Here is a 19,657-nt window from a genome sequence, read left to right as displayed (position 1 = left end):
ATGAGCGATGGTCAGTCTACTTGCCCCAGTAAATTGTAGCCTACTTAATATAAATAAATAAAAAGTAGTACCCCCTACCTCTGTATTGCTTATGCCACAGTAGCGCATGCAGTTTAGTACATTATGCAAATAGAATGATAAGATACATTATTTGGATTTTAAGTATTTTATTTATATGAAACCATGAAATGGTATTGTATACAAAATAACACAAAAAGACTATGGTAACAATAAGAACCAAAATTTTATTATAAGATTTAGGTCAGTGATGACATTGTTCATTAAAACAAATAAATCAAAATATGTCTCTTGGTCTGAATATAATCCATTGAACAGATAAAAGGATGGGGCTGGAACATAACCCATAGAAAATAGAGCTCTTCGCCTGAAACCAATGTTCCTATCCTCCTCGTTGAATAACATCTTCACTTTATGAAGGCGACGTCTGGAATCTTGCCATCCGTCTAAAAACAAAAGCAAAAAAAGGTAAAGTAAAGTATGTTTAGCATTAATAATGATAATTGAAAATAGACAATCACAAAAGTAACCACATGAAGTTAGAGTTGCCAGGCTACCTTCAACTGTGTAAAGATCATAGCAGCTTTGTTGAAATCCCATTCGTTGTCCAGAAGACACCTTCAGGATAGAAAGACAAGAGACCACAGCATTTTAATTAGCATTTGAATGGCTTCAGTACCAATCAGGCACTGAACAATATAAGATAGATAAGATAAGATAATCCTTTATTGTCCATTTGCACGGAAATTTTTCTTGCAGTACAAGCTCCCAACAATTATACATGAGGACATGAAACAACATTAAAAACATAAACAACAACAGTGAATAATAAATATTATGGTGGGTCCAGCCCTGCAAGAGTGGCAATAAATAATATGTATTTGACCTTCCTGCACTCTGGAACCCACTATGGAAACAATCATCTTTCATTTAGTCACGACTATTGAAAAACCATAAGATTTCTTCCCAAATGGGTTTGGAAATATTTTTAAGGGTTGTCCTAACATGACTATTACAATACAAACCTGTTTATATAACAGTGACGTTTGAAAGTACCAACTATAGACTACAGTGAGAAACTCAATACTTCCCTCCACACAGCCTAAATGTACATCCGTTTTCCAGTATTCCCACCAATACCAATAGATAACTTGGTTGGATGCCTAACTTAGGGTTGTGCTTACTTCTGGGACCACTCAAAGTTCATGCCGGACTTGAGGGAGAAGGCCGAGAGCATCTCCTGCTGGGGGGCTGTGAGGGTGGGCACGGGGCTGGAGGACGGCGTGGGGGCCGGGGCCACAAACGCCTTGCGGATCTCCTCCGTCGTGGCCATCCGGATGAACAGCTGGTCGTTGACTATACATAGTCTGTGGTAAGGGCAGCAAACACATTGTTACCATGTGATTGATATTCATGTTTACCATTAAGACACCCTAACTTACATGAGACAGAAGACTAGATGGCTTAAATGACAACTCCGGTATTTGGCTCATTTCAAATCGCCCCTGCCTGCTTCAGAATGGCTGGCTACGGGCATTCACAGACCTGTCCTTAAAACAACCCTTAACGTTCGTTTTCAGAAATGTGCAACTCACCGAGTGGTTAGTGGTGTTCGTTGATGTTCCAAATCAAGTATCGTAGCAAAATACAGTTTGTCGTGTTTTATTTGGCATTTTGTAAATCCCATTGAAATGGAAACCGGACCGGAAACGGAAAGGGGGGCTGTTTACGTTTGGTTGTAGTCTTTTCGCTCGGTTCTCCGTCTCAACAGTAGAGCTAGAACCGAGCGAAAAGACTACAACCAAACGTAAACGCCCCCCTTTCCGTTTCAGTTTCCGGTTAGAAAGGGGGCTCAATGTGCCAAATATCGGAATTGTCCTTTAAGACAGGAGGGTGGTCATTACGTAAAACATGTCGTCGTTAGATCAACACTCAGTATGGACACAAGGCACGTAGCAGGAAGTCAGTCAATAGAAGGCGTTATGCTCAGGCTTTGAGGCTCACCCTGAGTTGCCAGCGGGGACTGTGACGAACACTCGAGAGAAGGCCATGGTGGAGTCTCGAGATTTACCTTCCACTGTGACAGACAGAAAACAAGTCATGTTTACACTCATAGACAACATATACACCTAAGAATATTACAAATAATCCCAACTTTGAAAGTCTGGTAGCAAAGTACTGACCTTCTTTAAACACTCCACTGACTGTGAACGACAGCAGGGTAGTCTACAGGAGAAAGCAGAGGAAACATGAACTCAGAGTAACCTTGAGCTGGTGCAGATAACTACAGGAAACTGGTGTGGTTTATAGTGGTAAGCAGGTATTATACTTCAACACATTTTAGCGCTATGTGTTGAAGTATAACTTGGTGAAAGAAGTGGATCTCACAATGCAGTTCACATTGCCAGTTTGTTGATTTAATTTGTGGTCATTCATCTCCAGACCATTAAAAGGTTATTACAGAGCGACTGACCACAGCTCTAGTCGACATCGCCTTTTTATGAAACCAGTTATGTTGAATATAAGGTTGCAGATATTCGAGTACTCTGTTTGGCTACAGCAGGGGCTGGCCCAGCCGTTCATAACAATAACCGGTGCTTCTGCAAACTTGCGTGTCCATCACAGACACACTGACCATGTTCCACCCCACTCCCAGTTCTCTGATTGTATAGTGGGGGAAGATGGCTGACGTTTCTGCTCATACGACTTTAAAACAACAAGGGGCAACGTGGTGCCAAGGTAGCGCCCGGCGGAACCAGCGGCGTAGTGTACCGTGTAGGTGTTCACGTCCACGTTGAAGGAGGCGGTGTCGTGCTGCGTCTTGGGCAGCTCGTTCAGGAACGCCACCACGTTGAGCCGCGTGTGTTTCAGCAGACGGTAGCGCATGGCTGCAGGGGAGAGGAGGAGGTGGTTCAGATCATCACCAGCCGTCATGAGGGCGTCGTTGGGATGGCTTTGGGTAAACTGATAAGCTTTAAGTTTTCAGCACGATAGTTTCCGTGTGCACAGGAGGACTTACTAGTGTCTTTGACCCTCTTCAGGTTGCGACTGTCCTTGTGGTACTCTCCCAGACTGCTCCTGTGGAGAGAGCGAGAGGTCACACCTGTCCCGCTGGGTCCCACGCGGTCCGCTCAGAGACACGTGTCCTCTTCTTCAAACAGGCATTTAGACGCTTTCATCCAAAGTGACTTACAATAAGTCCATTTGTCCACAGTAAGGATGTTCATACAAACAAATGCCAAGCACTAACAATTGTTAGGTTAACCCATTCCCCGTATACAACAGAGGTGACTAGGATAAGATGCTACACAACCAAGTACTATAACTAAGTACGACATATTATAAGTGCGTACATTAATTGCCAGGACGTACAACATATAGTTTGTTTGAATTGAAGCATGCCTGTCGCTTCGTACCTGGAAGGGTTCTGAGTTGAGTACGGCGTCATCATGGATAAGGACGCCCCGTCGTGGTAGGCGTCCAGCAGGGACTGTCTGTCGCCAGAGTCGTATATGCTGTAGTACCTGGAACATAACCGCATGGACGCATGTACACAACCGTAGCAAATACCATGGATACGAGTGAGACTGTGACCAGTGGGGGAACCAGCTGCATGGTGGACCGAGACTCACTGCTGCAGGAAGCGGAGGATGATGGCCTTGATTTCATCCGAGCCAAAGCAGCTGCCCTGTAAACGGAGGAAAACAAAATGGACGTTTTGTATTTACACATTTTACCACAAGGGCGTGTCACGGACGAGCCTTGTTGAGTTCTCTGAAGAACAAACAGAGGACGACGACGACGCAGTGAGCCCTCTGGGAGTTTGCTGCGCCTTCGATTAAGTGTCTGCACAATGCCCCCAGACGGGACCTCTGTGACTCACCTTGCAGGCGGGGATGACGGTTGGAGTCTCCACGTCAAATACAATGGGTGGCGGGAGGTCTTGTCCGTCCTTATAGAATATAAAAGGATTAGTTGTGGTTGGGGTCAACACAGCAAGGACCACAAGAGAGCTCGGTCGTGAGGCGGTGAATACTGTCAAGCATTGTAACCACGACAAATGATATTCTTTTTTGCATGTTAATCTGCCCATAACATTGAAATGAAACAATACAACTAGTAGGCGAGTGCTGCATGCATACTATTGTTCTTCTTAGGTTTTATTCTTACTTTATTATTCTCTACAAACTTTGGACCCTACTCCTGCCACAAGTTTTCACCTAGAGACTCCATTCCAATTTTAAAATGTTCAGATTAGCTTGGAATTTATAGATATGCGATTCTTCCCAGTAGAAGCTACATGCTAACAAGAATGCTTAAACAATCTTTTTCAAGTCATGCTATCTACACAAACATATATGCCATATGAAAGCTGACTCAACGGAGTCCAACGGTATATGCCTCATCATTTTGTGAGCTTATTTCGATGAACTATATGTGGAAGGAATAAGGAATAAGGTCAATAAGATACTTTTCCAAGTTACTACCCCACGCGCACACTATCAGAACAGCTCAGCTAGTCTGTATTTTATCTCAAATGTATTCAAACTTGATCACATGAACTATTTGTTTAACTCCTCACTTTATTTGTTTTCAACCATTTAACATTTTTTAAATGGTGTGCATGTTCACTCCATTTCGACACAAATCCCTTTACTGGATTTAAGCCATTACCATTTCTTTACGCCTTTAACTATGTGACTTTACTAAAACATATTTTCAATCTCACTTTGCACTACAGGACTCCCTGCATTTCCTGCAGGAAATGCATTTACTAGTATTTATTTTATTATTGAGCAACAAGGGGGAGAAAATGTCCAAGCTTACCAATTTGAGGAGCCTGGGGAACCTTGTCTGCACAGCACTGGTATAACAGGAACACACACAAAAGACAAGAGTTATAGCAACTAAGCTTGACGGGGCAAGACATCTTACCTTCACAGACATCCTTCTCAGCCACACCTGCTGCCGTACTATTCAACATGCCAAGTCATACACATTAACAACACTGTAAGACAATGCTAGGGTTGGGGCGAATTTCAGAATGAAAAGTATATCACGGTTTTATAAAATATTTCCATGTCGATATCGTCCCAAAAATGTCTCTTGTTATAAGAGAGAGTGCCACTGATCTGGGGTCGTGCCTACTGCTACGCTGCTGTTATGAGGCTAGAGATTGATCTGACGTCACCCAGTCAGTAGGATGTGCTTGAGCATGAGCCTAGGATAGTGACGGCTCCAAAAGGGCAGTCAGCTCCATCACTTTGAGTGAGCTGGTTAATAAATATACATGTGAATGACCACAATTTGATCGCAGACAGAGTAGTATAGATTATGGTTGGAACACTATTTTATTTTCCAACACACAAAATGCATCCAGAGACTTAAGACAGGATTATTATATTCATATAGAATATAAAAAATTAATAGGAGGCTATTGGTGTTGTCAAGCTGGCTGGCTATGTCATTACATCTCCCAGAGAAACCACTTGTCAAAATGTCTCAGTTTGAAGCCATCGATTTGCAGATTTCGTCCTTCCTCTCGGCTCATAGGCCTTGTTTAGCCTACTAACAAAGTTATAAATAGTATGCTTATGAAGGTCATCATTTATGCAACAAGAATGGTTGGGGGGGGGGGGGGGGGAGGATTGGTCACATTGGATTTGCAGACACTTGCTTCCACCCAGTGGCCAAAGAGATGGTAGCAGCTCACTGGAAATGGACATTATAAGATGTGATCTCTCTTCATCATACAAGTTCCTTTTTTGTTGACCCGTAAACCACAATGCTTTAGAAATAGGTTTTAATGGTTTAAACCCCAGACCATGTCACTTGTGGTTAAACAAGTTAGAAAATATTAAATGACAAAATGTTACACACGTTATTGTGACACTGTGTTTAAGTACTAGCACGCATTCAATCTTCCTGTGCACTGCCCGACATCACACGTAAAGTGTACTTACCAGACATATATACTCACCTCAGCAGACCGGGCAGGACAGCAGGCATGCACACACACACACAAATCACACACACACTTGCTGGATGTGTGGAAACTAGAACGGATAACTGCCTCACATAGCCTGCAGCGCTAAGGAGGGAGAAAGGTGGTTGAGGTTAGAGACCCCTCTCGGCCCCCCGCCCGTAGAGTCTGCTCCATCTGTTGGAGTAGAGCCAACTCTGTCTGACCCCAGACAATCACAGGCTCACGGGTTAAAAGCACACGCACAGACAAACGCACAGTCCCGACTGACAAAATGAGGTAAACATGTTGGGTGGCTCCCGGTGACCTTTGTATAGTAAACCAAACAGCCCAGAGCAGGACAGGGTGAAACATGAAGTCACGAGGCGAGTCGGCTCCCACCAGTACCAAAGCTGTCCCCCACCTCTGCCTTTTACCGTTGAATAACAACATTTGGTAGAGTCAGATTAACCCACATTAACCCTCTAACCCACACCCGCGCACCACTTTTTTGTTTGCACCATCAGCAGCAACTCCTGCATTAAACAGGAGGATTCAGCTGCTGGAGGGCTGCTACGTGTTTTGGACCCACGCCTTTAGGTTACGTTACAGTCAGCAGGCAATTGGGATGGAAATGCCTGTCTACAACTGGCTAGTATCTAGTGGATGTTCAACCAATATTGGGTCGATATATAGGCCCCGGCCCCACAAGTATGTGCATGGTTGGATGTTTGGATTTGCATGTTTCATTTGACGGCGATCCAGCAAGACTGTTTCTCAGTTTCACAGTTTCCATATAGCATTATGTTCCAATATTCTTCTTTGGTTTTGATATTGGCCACCACTGCTCTCAGGCCTTTGCGTTCAGAGAGTTGCAGTGTTGTTTGTTATAAGCCACAGATCCCCAACTGAAGGATCAATTTGCAGAATTCCTTTTGGCTCTTCCTCACGTTTTTGTTTAGATCCTGACACATGTCCCTCCTCCACCTCTGTACCCAACGGCTTATCCTGTGATGGTTTCATCTCTTCCAAGTCTTCTGGTCACTTTATGCTTGCGTGAGTCAGCGCTCACAGTGACTCGGCTGAGTAATCGTGACTGTGCCTGCCTTAGGTCGTCCCGGGGTTTCAAGGTGGGATCTTACCCGTCATAGGCTAACCAGCCTTCCATACTGGCCTGTTGCAGGATGCCGATTGGGCAAAGATGCCACGAGGGGAGGGGAAACAAGCACAGTCAGTGGCTGTCACTCACCAGTAGAAGTCTAGTTTGATTGGTCCAAACTGTTGTCAATTCTGACCCATGAGCTGGTATGCCTCCTCTCCAGTAATCAACCTTTTTTGTACTTAAAGAACTCCACAAAAAGATGGTTTGAGTTACCCTGTATACACCACTCATCTGTGGTGGGGATTGATAACTATAAGATATTCTAAGTTAATTTCGAAAGATTGAAACTAAACTTTATTTGTGGTGGGATAAGCACTTTTTTTAGAAGAAGTCTGGTGGGTAAACTGGCCGTGGGATGCTGGGAACCACTTCACATCGATACTTTCAAGTAATTCATCAAATTAAATCTAAAAAAAATAGGAAATGGAGTTGCTGCGTGGTGAACGGTCCTCCTGTGTTTTTTTGAAAAATGTGAAATGTTAGCCAACAGGAAAAGGTAGGAAAAAGAACCACATGGCAAGGCCCCAGACTAGTGAACAAGGACGGGGATAAATGAGACTGAATTCCAATCACAGGTGCATGCCTCCACCCACACACCCACACACACACACCCACACGCCCCTTTGCTGAGGAATAAGAATCATTAAACGGGATGCCCGACGGCTAACCAATGTCTCCCACCTAGACGAAGAGTTCAGGGTTAGGCCTGGGTCTGTCCTCACGAGCCACATCTCCAGCTCCAACCACACTCACCCTTCAGACACACCCTTAACATACACGCCCCCCCCCCCCTGTCCAGAGACAGAGCGCGGTCTGACTAACCTGATGTAGGAGGCCTGGTCCTTGTAGTTGTTGCTCAGGGGGTTCCTCTCCAGCCACAGCTCGCCCAGCTTCAGCCCTTTGATCTTGTCCAGCTCTCTGTCCGACTTCAGCTGAAGACCAGATAAGAACTTGATTTCATCCCATGCATGAGAAATTCCCTTGGTACGGGCGAGCAAGTTCACAAGGATTTAGTAGAGCGACAAGTCGCTTAAGTTTAAATATTTTAACTTTGCCGCGGCAGTGGCGTGATGACAGCCAATCAGTGTTCACTCCCTGAGTGACGTAACGTAACAGCCAATCAGCGTTCAACCGGCCAACCGTTCCCTGCAGTCCGGAGTGAACCGCAGCATGGAGGAGAGTGATTGTTGCCGTTTGCGACTCCCGGAGCCCTATATATAATATTATATAATATTTTATATAAATATCTATATAATATTATATTAGGCCTGTCACGATAACAAATTTTGCTGGGCGATAAATTGTCCCAGAAATTATTGCGATAAGCGATAATATTGCCGTTTTGAGACCATTTTCAACTAATATAATGATAATGAAATAATAATGCAAGTACAACCTTTCAAAGATCAATAAACTGTTATTTGTAAAGAATATTTAACACTGGAACTGGCAGACATTTTAAATATCCAAAATAAATAAACAAAACAACCAAAAACAATCAATAAAATTGAAATAAAACTACATGAAGCGAACTACAACTGTCAGTGAGTGCGCACCATTTGAACTGTCCTGTTTGTACTTTGTCGACTAAACGCCCCAGTGATTGTGGACTGAAGACGGAGATGTCCCATGATCAGTTTTTTTTTCGCAGCTGGGAAAACTGCATCGGATGATTATGCTTTAGGTGCAGATGCATGTTTGTTGTATTGGCGTGTTTAGTTTCTACTGTTTTACAACAAATGCGATATACCGGCTCGCACAGGTTAAGTGGTTCATCACCACGGTCATTCAGTTTGAACCCTAAGTGCTCCCACACGGCAGCTGTCGTGTTCGGCTTTGAAACCAATTCCATCTTTGTTTTTCATTCCTCCAAATCTCAAATAGCGTTTTCTCTGACTTGCTACTCCTCACGGGGCTCTCATGCTGCACTCTGGCAGAGAATGTTTAGGAAGACGCGCGGAAGAAGGGCGTATAGACAGGCTCTGACTCTGTGTAACGCCAGGGCTCCGCCTCCCCCACACAGAGACCATGCGGCTAACCAGTACGCCAAGGAAGCGAGAGGGGTCTGTCGAGACCGATGCTCCGGAGTGAAAACTCTTGTCATCCAGTCTCTTTGATAGAGAGACGAGAAAAAAAAAAAAGCTTATTTATCACGGACTGCAAAATTATCGTCTCATTTGAATTTATCGTGCGATTAATTGATTTATTGCTTATCGACAGGCCTATATAATATATAATATCACTGCCAAAAGCTGCATGCCTCAGGTTGATGTTGTGAATAGACTGCGTCGGGTTCTCCGACGTCTCTGGTACTTTCGCAACAACTCAACTTCCTCATACATGGGCGACTAAATTTGTGTGATAAAACTTGGACAAATCGTACAGCGACGGATTTGTAACTCAGGCGACACCACGACCAATGTGGTGTTTGGTCTGAACGCAATATAAGGGTTACACAACAGTTGAGGCTCAAAGGTCCTTATTTACATTGAAGTAATCAGGTGAAGTGATTAGTGACAGCACAATGTTTCCTTACAGTTGTCTTAATGAGTCTTATGGCAGATGGAATAAAAGACCTGCGGAAGCGTTCCTTCTTACATGCGGGGTGTAATGGTCTCTCACTAAAGGAACTGCTTGATTGAAGACAACCAAAATGATTCCATTAGACGACGTACACGCTTCACTGGGAAATGCTCGGTGGGGATGTCGTTTGGAATGCTTTGTTAAATCTTAATCTTCAGTTTCTCCAGGAGTTCCTCTGGGCCGTTTTAATAACTAAACCTGTATGCAATAGCCCAAGTCGAACGTGTCATTCAATCCCACCTCGTTGTTGGAGAGATTGAGGGTCTTCAGGTTGGGCACTTTGCCAATCAGGTTGGATAACTCGTCCAGCTTCTGGATGCGGTTGTTGCTCAGGTTTAAGGACACCAACTAACAGACGAGAGGGGTGATCACATTAGACGTCTTTGGAGGTGGGGGTCACATGCTTAATGATTGACAAAAGATGACAAGTAGGTTCCTTACCTCTGGAATGTTCCCTTCAATGATCTTGAGGACAGCTTCCATATTCGTCTTCCTGTTCAGTATGACTTCAATGTTCTGAGAGACCAGTTCTGGGACGAATAACGACAGCGTGGGATTAGCAGGAATCACGAGGATTTGGAGCATCTTAGCACCAGTGTTGGAAATCAGGCTCAATGTTCATGTGTGGCATTCACGACATTTGTGGCAAAGGATGTGGAAAATAATGAATAGGTGATCAATGAATTGGCCTCTGCGACTGCCCAGCACCAGCTCACCTGGGTCCGTCCGGAGGTTGTTCAGGTCCAGTGCTTGCTGGGAGCCGTCAAAACGCTTTGCCATGCATTGCTGGGAACGATTTTAACAAATGTTAAACATAATATTACACATCAGTCAAATCAACAGCATATTCAATTATAAATAGAAGGTCCTCGCATCACATCTGTGGTCTCACCTTTAGGTGTTCCAAGTCCTCAGGTTTCAGGTCCGACTGCAGGAAGGCTGGAGGGGCGCTGGCGTTCATATGGACCTCCACCTGAGGGGGAACACGTGGCCAGATGAAAGACCGCCACACATTAGGGCCACAGATGCACTTTGATGCACAGAACTGGCATTGGATTGGAACATCGGATGAATATAACAAGTGATCGATAGGTCAGCAAACAAGCATCCAAACCCATCAAACAACCCGGTCAGGACCGGATCCGAAAGCAGTTGTCTTTTGTTCTGCTTCTTAAAAACCCATGGTAGACTGCTTGTACCAGTCTTTGTGCCCGAGTCCCTTTAGCCTACCTTATAGCCGTCTGTGTCTGTGATCTTGTGGGAACATTTGTGAAGGGCGGTCGCCGTAGCAACATCATCCACGTAGAAATGGGCCCGGTAGTTGTCAACATTGTACTGCAGGAAAAGAGGAAAAAGGTCAGAGCAGAAGAAAAACTCATTTTCTTATTATACCCCACGTTCCTTTTTGGGATAAATATATATATACATTTTTTGATTTCCCTGTCATAGTAGAGGTCTGGCGGGCCACCAAGCCAATGAGAACCCCCACCAGGCCAACAAAAATAAGATCGTCAACCGAGTAATGTATGCCATTTTATCACTGTTACTGGAATAAGAGAAATTCTGTCTGCCGAACGGTTTGGAAACATTCCACTCCGCTTCTGATGCAGGTAGCGTTCTTTTCGTGGTCAAGACAGGTAGGTGTGTGTGGATGTGTAGAGCTGTGTTAAACTATTGGTGTCCGAGAATTGTAACCTCTGGAACGTGAACACGACGAGGAGAAAACTATTTTTTTTGTTAGAATATCAAGGACATTGTGTGGCACTCTGGGGGGGGGTTGGCTTGACCAGAAGGTTGCTAGTTCGAACCCCGGCTCCACCTAACTGAGTGTCCCACAGAGAGAGAGTGTGTGTGTGAGTGATTGAGTGAGTGAGTGAGTGAGTGAGTCTGTATTCTTAGTATAATGGCGATCCAATGAGCCTGCTCCTGTTTTGTTACATTTTGTCTTTGTATTTACTTTTAAGACAACGACAGGTTCCCTCACAGAGATAATAATGTTTCTGTTTGCGCGCGGGAACCCCCTGCCAGGCCTGGTGCTCCACCCTAGGGGAAGCGCCGACACCTGACGGACAACCCTTAAAGGTCCCATGACATGCCACCAGGTGTGGTGTGATTAGCCGTTACAAGCCGTTTGGAAAATCTTTGAAAGTCTCTTATGATATCACAAGTGGGCATGTCCACCTAGATCTGTGACGGATAGATGAGCAACGTTTGCTACAGTCCACTGGGTCAGCTGGTAGACTGACCTATCCAGTGCACATCAAGGTGGACACGCCCACCTGTGATGTCACAAGAGGCAGATTTTCAAAACGGCTTGTAGCGGCTAATCACACCACCCCTGGTGGCATGTCATGGGACCTTTAAAAACGACAATGTTGGAGGGCAGCTACTCACGTGCACGGCGTTGAAGGGCACGGAGCAGATGTTCTGCAGTGCCGTCAGCAGCCACTTCTTGTCGTACTTTCTTCCGTGCGGTATCTGGAAAACCAAAGACCAAGTCTCAGCACCGTCGGTTTGATCCCTGATCCCAACCCGGTGTATGGCCACCTGGTCCGTCAACACTCACCGTCATTTTGTACCAGCCTGAACGGTTCTTCCCTCCTCCTCCAGAGTATCCTCCTCCTCCTCCGCCTCCTCTTCCGCCTCCTCCTCCTCCTCCTCTGTCTCCTTTATATCCATCTCCTCCCCTGCCCCCTCGCCGGTCTCTGTCGGCACGGCCATCTCCTCTGCGATAGGGCCTGCTGTACGGCTTGCTGAGGGGGGAGCAGACGGCAGTCAAACACACATTCACACAGGGCTTCGGACACAGAGGCTCCCATGGGCTTTGATATCAGTTTGTTTGTTTATAAGGACACACTTACGATCTGCGCTGTGAGGTGCTGTCCTGGGAGTTGTCGCTCATGGTTACATCGCCGTCCATGTCGTCAAGTCTGGATCGCGGTCCGGGGCCCATGTAGTTAGGCTGGTGACCTCCCCTGGTTCTGTCTCTGCGGGGCCCCTCGCCATAGGACCGGGCCCTGTGTGACGCCCGGCCTTTTCGGCCGCCACGGTATGGCGCCCCAGCCCTGTCATCATGCTCTGGGAGAGGAAACGAGAGCTTAGGTTATTGTTCTGCAGCAATAGAACATCTACTTCTTTTATTAAACAGAAACATTAGTTAATGAAATAACAACACATTATAGGTTAAAATTATATCATAATAAAAGTGACATCAATACATCCATATTTCGGAGCACCGATAAGCATTAAAAGGTTGCATCCTATTGTTGTTTTGAAGGACATTGCTAAGAGGTAATTGCTAAACGTAGTCATGAATGGCAAAACTGGAGCCCAAAACATATTTGTACCTCCACCGAATGTACCACCATTGCTTCTGAACTCTCTCGTCACGGAGAAATCATCAGGATCTGAAGAGAAAGGGATTCAAACAAGCGTTGGTCTGCATCAGAGCAACTCACCATTGTAGTAGTGGCCGCCTTCCGCCATATTCCCAGGCACACAGCGAGGGAATCACGGCCACGCACGGAATCAAAAACAAAGGACTACCGTGGTTATATTAAACTCGTACGAAAGACTTCAGCTAGTCATAATCAACTATCTCGATGTTTATAAAGATCGCAGTGTTATTATATCGCTCGGATTAGGCGCCGAGTCACAGGCTAGAAAAACACTGCGTGTTGCAGTGAGCGCTCAGAACTACAGAACTACAAATGTCCCGCTTCCGCTTCTGGTTCCTCGCGCATGGAAGAGGCGCACTGGAGAAATCAACAATGGTTGGCCCTGTATTGGTTATCAAACAAACATGTAAACATAAATGGTGATCACTTTATACACGACGGCATAATATGTCATTGCCATGGTTTCATAATTGTGACAGCACAACAAAGGCCTCGGACCACGGCCCTAGCCGACAGCGCCCCCTGCTGGGCCGCCCTCGTTTGGCCTTTAAATCATGTTCACGCATGTGGTCGAATCCACTGACAGAACCATGCCACATAACTCAGGTAGAAGTGTGCTCCTGGAGCTGAGGCGTTACTGTACACGGTGTTGGACCCCCGACCGGCCAGGGGGGGACGGGACGGGGGACGGACTACGGTTCACCTACCTTCGTCCAGAACACGGGCGACCACCGCGAAGTTCTGATAGCCACGCTGAGAGAAAGCCATGACTTCTGAGGACTAATGCACTTTTGAAGGTCTAGCAAGTACCCCCATGCAAAAATAAAATTCGAATTGAAGGCTGAAGTTAATTTATGAATGATTCAACACCATTGCACTGACTACTAAGTTAACGCTGCAACTTTATCCGGGGCGTCGGTCTCTTTTTACTATACCATCATCTTTTCTAGTGTACGAAGACGATTCGTTTCTGAAAGCTTGTACCCTAAACAACACCAGTATGCTTCTGTTTTGTCTGTATGAATATTGTATAAAGTCATAAAGTGATAGAACAATATCTCCCAGCTTGACATTTCGTTTCGGAATCTAAAAGGAACGAGCAAGTGATCCTGGAGCGGATAGAGGGCAGGCGCCGTCGGGAACTGCCTCTGGGCGCGAGACGCGCCCCCCCTGGTGTATTATAATATAAACTGCATGCTATAGGATTTATGTCACTTATATCTTAAGCACTATAAAAAAAAACACTATTGAAAAAACCATTGCACTTCCATAAAAATCGTTTATATTTTTTCGTGTGAGATATGGATGGGAGACCATTGTCTCTTTAATATGTACATTGTTTTGTGTCAAGGAGAACATAATCATAATAATAATGGAATATCCAGCCATGTCATCACCCAGTCTGTTCTGGTAAGGTTGGACCACTTGCTTGCAAGTGGTCCCCCCCCCCCCCCTCCCCTCTATCTCCAAGCCCTCTCTGTGAGTCTACTGCTGCTGGGAGGCGAGGGCGATGGCCTGGTGCAGCGAGGAGGTGAGGGAGGCCAGCCCGATGAGGTACCCGTCCTCCCGGTTCCCCTCCACCCACTGGACGTTGTGCCGGATCCGGGTGCCGTCCGGAGAAGGTGTGGTCTTCCCGAAGTCGATCATCCAAACGTTGGCCTTGCCGCTGTGGTCGTGGACAAAGAGGAGCGAGCTGCCGATCACCTGGTGGGAAGAGTGAAACCCTCTTGTTGACTGAGTGCAGTAGACGACCAGACAAAAAGAAGTATCAGGCGGCAGAGAGCATCATGCGTCCGGCATACGTCACACATCTCTAAGCATGACGGTGAAGTTGTGCAGAAGGAAACAGTCATTTGACCAGATTTTAATGATTTGTTTTGCGTAAAAGTGGCAAAAAAGTGTCGGCCTGTGGCAGACTTTTTATGAGTTGTTGTGCACACATATTATCATCCCCATCATTTGATTAATATAATTGATATTATTGTTAGGCTATTAACTGATAACAGGTGGAAATTATTGGACGTAGCGCATTATTGGTTATGCATGCAGAAAAGTTATTGTTTTATCATCTATAAATTAAGTAGCAAAGATTAGATGTGGATGTAAAATTTGCCTTTTTAAAATTCTCAGAATGATCATACTTTTGTATAATCAAAATTTAACAATCTTAAAAGGGGAACATCTATCATGGCGTCTTAATTCTCTATTCATTTGATGGTCATATATGAATGCTCTCTAATCTATTCATTTGATGGTCATATATGAATGCTCTCTAATCTATTCATTTGATGGTCATATATGAATGCTCTCTAATCTATTAATTTGATGGTCACATATGAATGCTCTTTTATCTCTGTTCATTAAATCCGTATTCATCTCTGGGTGCAAAGAACCAATCAGACGCTTGCCCCTCCTCCTCCTCCACCACCCACCTCATGGGAGCTGAAAAAGGGGGATGTCTGCAGGGCGTCTCCCAGAGCCAGCAGTCTGCAGTGGTAGGCCGTCTGCCCGCGGGGGACGTTGGGAAGGAGAAAACAAGTGTGGTGACGGGCAAGTTGGGAAAACTAGCATCACAATTGCTGTTGATTTTGAAATGCGCTTGATTAAGTGTTAAGGACATTTGCTGAAGTTCACTTCTCCCGCACATCTCAGAAGGACTATAGAAAATGTCACATAATTTAGATTATTTTTTCAGATTTATTCTAACCGAAAAGCTTACCCCAAACTCTTTAAATAACCCGTACATTCTCTTAATGGTTAGCTGGATTCCCAAACCATTCTTAATGAATAATGCCAATCAACATATAACCTTGCCAGCATCCACAATGTAAAACTGCTGTAATACTGCAAAACAACTGAGACATTCAACATGCCCCCATGATACAATTATTACGGTTGCCCTATTTTCCAAAATCAATTAAATATTGAATACTTTCAGTTCATTTAGAACAAGCCTTCCCTGTTTCTGTGTTTGACTGCAGGGGGGTGAAGGCAGCGCCCAAATCAGAACCCTTATTCAACATCATTCTCTTTAACAGATCTACCGCTGTGTACCGAGAGAGCGTGAACTGACCAGGAGGTCCAGGCGACTCTTGGTGAAGTAAAGGAGCACTTCGGTGACTTGCGCTAAGCTCAGCATTTTCCGAAAGTCCCGCTGAACGCTGCCGTTCTCCATCTGACAAAGAGAGGAAAACCCACACAACGCAGTCAGGTCACCTATGTACAATAACTATGCACAATAACTATACACCATTCATGTCATTAATGATGTTACTGCATTGTGTGGGTTATGATAATAGTGATAAAACCCATCCAGCACATGAACCACATGGACATTTAAACAGCTTTTTAAACCCATTTAATCCGTTGTGAACAGCGAATCAAATGGATTTGGAGAGGGGGACAAAATCCCTTGGGGGGGATCGATATCAAACGTGTGGACGGACTTTATCCTACGAACACTAGAAACACGTTGAACAAACGAGACACTGGTGGCGGTATTGCGTCGTGTCACGCTACCATGATGCCCTCTATGCGGAACCCGAGCGCCGAGGTGGAGCTGGTCGTATCCCTCCACTGCAGGTAGCGCTGCTTGGTCACGGCCCCCTGCTCGTGTTCCTCCGCCGAGGGGGCCCCGGGGTCCACCTTCAGCATCTTGTGGTACATGTCGCTGCGCAGGGTGGGCTCTCTGTGACACTTCACTATCTCCTCCTCCTGGTAGGTCCTGGGAACAGAATCCCACACCAAGCCCCGCCCAATGCGCAAGCATTTATTTATTCAACCGCTGCAGTTTTTAAATATACAGCAAAATGGGAAATGGGAAGCCTTTTCTTCGAGGGGGAGGGGCTAAATGCATATTCGAAAGTCTGGTCTATCACAAGAATTGACACGTTCCCCTGTGTGACGACCCCACCACTTCACAACAGCCTTGTTGGACTGTTGTGTTGTTCCTGTGTTCCTGTTGTGTTGTTCCTGTGTTGCTGTTGTGTTGTTCCTGTGTTCCTGTTGTTTGTGGTCATAAGATCAAAACATTTAGGCCTCTGGCTACTCCCCTTGCCCGACCCACTCATGATGAGTTTCTGGGGTTCTACTCATGCTCCGTTTATGTACCAGGGCCCGGGTAGTACCGTCACTAGTTGAGTCTACGACCATGGTACCTGAGACTGGGAGTCTCTGTCCTTCAATGAAGCCTCCGGGAAAAGGATCCACTCAGACATTCACCATTTAAACATTACTCTACTCCAACCAACTCTTTCCCTATTAAAGTCCAATCTCCTGCCTGTCCCGAACATATCAACATTGTGCTAATTGAACATTCATTTGGAGAATGCTAATTTGGTTATGAGCTGTTGTGTAGCTGCTCGTTTCGCTGGTCTTCACAAAACACCACAGGTATTGTCCTCTTCCTTATGGGTTCACGGTGGTTCATTACAATGCGGTGGGTTACAACTACTACTAATAATAATAATAAATGGGACTCATATAAAGCTCTTTTTTAGGACTCAAAGTCCCTTTACACTAAACCCCCCCCAACCTCCCCCCCTCCGCGGCGGCCTTACCGCACACCCATCTTGACGTCCATGATGACAGGGCGGGCGAGGCCCCCCAGGAGGTCCTCCATGCATGTGTAGCGCTCCTCCCCCCGGGTCAGCAGGCCGTGGTACTGGGGGACGAAGGGCCGCAGTGGGTCCCTCATGAGGAGCTCCAGACACGCCGCCTCCGTCGGGCTGAACAGCTTCAGCACCTCCCCGCCCTCGCTCAGCTGGAAGTTGCCTATGGCAACAGCGCGCGGCGACGGGGAGAGGGAGAAGGTGTTAACGTTTTGTGGAGTGTGTGTGTGTGTGTTAGGGTAGGGTGTTTGTGTGTGTGTTAGGGTTTATGTGCGTGTGTGTGTGTGTGTGTGCACGTGCATGCGAGCATGTGTCTGCGTGTGTGTGTACGCATGTGTGTGTGTGTGTGTGTGTGTTAGGCAGTGTGTGTGTCTGTGATAGGGTGTGTGTGTGTGCGTATGTGCGTGCGTGCATGTGTCTGTGCGTGTGTGTCTGTGTTAGGGCGTGTCTGCGTGTGTGTGTGTGTGTCTGTGTTAGGGGGTGTGTGTGTGTGTGTGTGTTTTACAGTAGTAACCATCGTGCCTTGATGCCCAGCAAGTTGGACCCAGGAGGGGGGGCTGTTCCTCCTCAGGGACCAGTGCATTATGGTCTTCAGGGACTTCCATGAAACGCACTGTTGGGGAACACAACATACCACTCAGTCTCAACGTTCTTTTCCTGGTTATATGAGGGTGACCTGACTGTGTTTTTTTCTGCTGAAACAGAGAGGAGTATTGTGCCCATGGGACCATTGCTAAGACCAGAGTAGCTAAGAGCTTGTTTATGTCACCTAAGCCCAGCCCATGTGTTGTTCCACAGGGGTCTGTATTTAAAGTACACTATAACCTAAAGAGCGGGAGTTGGAACATGCAAAATCCATTCAAATCATACCGTATAAAGGCTTTCTTTCAGGCCGATGCAAATCGCCTGGACCACAGGCCTGGTAAACAAAGCCTTTCCATGGGAAGCAAAATGAGGTCGTAGTAACCAACCTTTCTGTTTGCGTTCTGCCTGGAGTCCTGTGTGTCCTCTCCTTCGCTGAAGACCTCCTCGCTGTGGGTGGAGTAGACGTTGAAGGAGGACATAGAGGAGTCAGAGGAGGAGAGGTGCAGAAGTTTGGAGAGGATGGGATGTGGTTGACAAACGTCTCCGTTAACCCCCTGCAATGTCCTCATATCACTCCTTCTCCCCCTCCTGCAAACCAAGCCCTCCTCCCCTTCCTCCTCGGAAAACATGCAGTGTGTGTCTCCTTCCTCTGGTTCCTTTCCTCCCCTGTCGCTCCCACCTCTCTCCCTGTCTCTCCTGCTCTGAGCCCCCTCGCCCCCTCCCGGTGCCCCAGTCACTTTCGGCCTTCTCCTCCCGATCCATCGCTCCCTCCTCTCCCAGCCGTCCAAGGTCATCCCGCCGTCCCGTTCTTCTGTACTCTCGACGCCGTCCGCCCAGTCCCGTCTCAGGCCGGCCCTCCTCTGCTCCCCGGAGCGCCCCGTCGCGGGCGTCCACGCGTCCGGGCCGAAGGCGACCGGCTGCTCGAGACGTAGCGCGTCTCCCGCGATCCGTGGACTGCGGTCATCCGGTGTGACGTCGGGGGTCTGGTCATCCAGGTGTGGGAGGGAGTGACGCGGCCCACCAGGCCCGCTGACGACTCGAGTCTCGTAGTCGCTGTCGGTTTCTGGGTGGCCCTCTCTCTCCTGGCGGAGGCCCCCGATGGGCTGACTGTACGGGGGGAAGCTTTTAGTCCAGCCGAGTTTAGCCCTTCTGCCAAAAGGTCGGTGCATGGCCTGACTCCTGACCTGACCCCTGAGGGACAGGCACCGCCGCGTCCCGCGAGGTAGCTCGGTCGGCACGTCATCCTCCTCCGCTTCCCCTGCGGGGTTCTGCTCAATAAGTCCGTGATCCACGGCGTTGGTGATTCCCCGTCTGTCGTTTGCCTCTATATCCTCATGCG

The 19,657-nt window shown here is 46.7% G+C and overlaps 2 protein-coding genes across 3 annotated transcripts; both read right to left on the bottom strand.

Annotated features, from left to right (window-relative positions):
- Positions 1–157: 157 nt before the first annotated feature.
- nxf1a (nuclear RNA export factor 1a) lies at positions 158–14,269 on the bottom strand. Of its 2 annotated transcripts, XM_084469857.1 has the most exons (22): positions 13,831–14,269; positions 13,073–13,132; positions 12,587–12,803; positions 12,292–12,478; positions 12,120–12,203; positions 10,956–11,060; positions 10,618–10,698; positions 10,442–10,511; positions 10,167–10,255; positions 9,966–10,073; positions 7,965–8,074; positions 4,846–4,882; positions 3,902–3,970; positions 3,651–3,706; positions 3,435–3,542; positions 3,038–3,096; positions 2,791–2,906; positions 2,202–2,244; positions 2,023–2,095; positions 1,203–1,385; positions 576–636; positions 158–464 (listed from the first exon to the last, which is right to left on the bottom strand). In XM_084469857.1, the coding sequence occupies exons 1-22, from the start codon at positions 13,889–13,891 to the stop codon at positions 426–428; spliced, it is 2,016 nt and encodes a 671-aa protein (XP_084325983.1). In that variant the 5' UTR covers positions 13,892–14,269; the 3' UTR covers positions 158–425. The 2 variants fall into 2 exon arrangements, with proteins under 2 accessions (XP_084325983.1, XP_084325984.1); XM_084469858.1 differs by lacking the exons at positions 13,073–13,132; positions 13,831–14,269 and adding an exon at positions 13,184–13,597.
- A 339-nt stretch (positions 14,270–14,608) lies between these two features.
- Positions 14,609–18,310, bottom strand: LOC311344645 (inositol-trisphosphate 3-kinase C-like; the record flags this gene model as incomplete). The annotated part of the gene is made up of 6 exons (XM_084468999.1): positions 18,256–18,310; positions 17,683–17,896; positions 16,643–16,847; positions 16,197–16,298; positions 15,556–15,627; positions 14,609–14,827 (listed from the first exon to the last, which is right to left on the bottom strand). Exons 2-6 carry the CDS (start codon positions 17,817–17,819, stop codon positions 14,609–14,611), a joined length of 735 nt encoding a protein of 244 aa, XP_084325125.1. The 5' UTR covers positions 17,820–17,896; positions 18,256–18,310.
- Positions 18,311–19,657: the final 1,347 nt, after the last annotated feature.

Source organism: Micromesistius poutassou (assembly GCF_964030765.1).
Source record: "Micromesistius poutassou genome assembly, chromosome: 6".
Lineage (NCBI taxonomy): Eukaryota > Metazoa > Chordata > Actinopteri > Gadiformes > Gadidae > Micromesistius > Micromesistius poutassou.
Note: the sequence above shows the minus strand (reverse complement) of the source record. Positions and strands in the feature narration are given on the sequence as shown.

What these genes read in the sequence shown, in the direction of transcription:
- nxf1a (XM_084469857.1), bottom strand. Translation starts at nt 13,891, where the DNA reads ATGGCTTTCTCTCAGCGTGGCTATCAGAACTTCGCGGTGGTCGCCCGT. An exon ending in AGGACTTGGAACACCTAAAG is followed by an intron (nt 10,512 to 10,617) that starts GTGAGACCACAG and finishes AATCGTTCCCAG; the next exon opens with CAATGCATGGCAAAGCGTTT. An exon ending in GACCAGGCCTCCTACATCAG is followed by an intron (nt 4,883 to 7,964) that starts GTTAGTCAGACC and finishes CTGTTATACCAG; the next exon opens with TGCTGTGCAGACAAGGTTCC.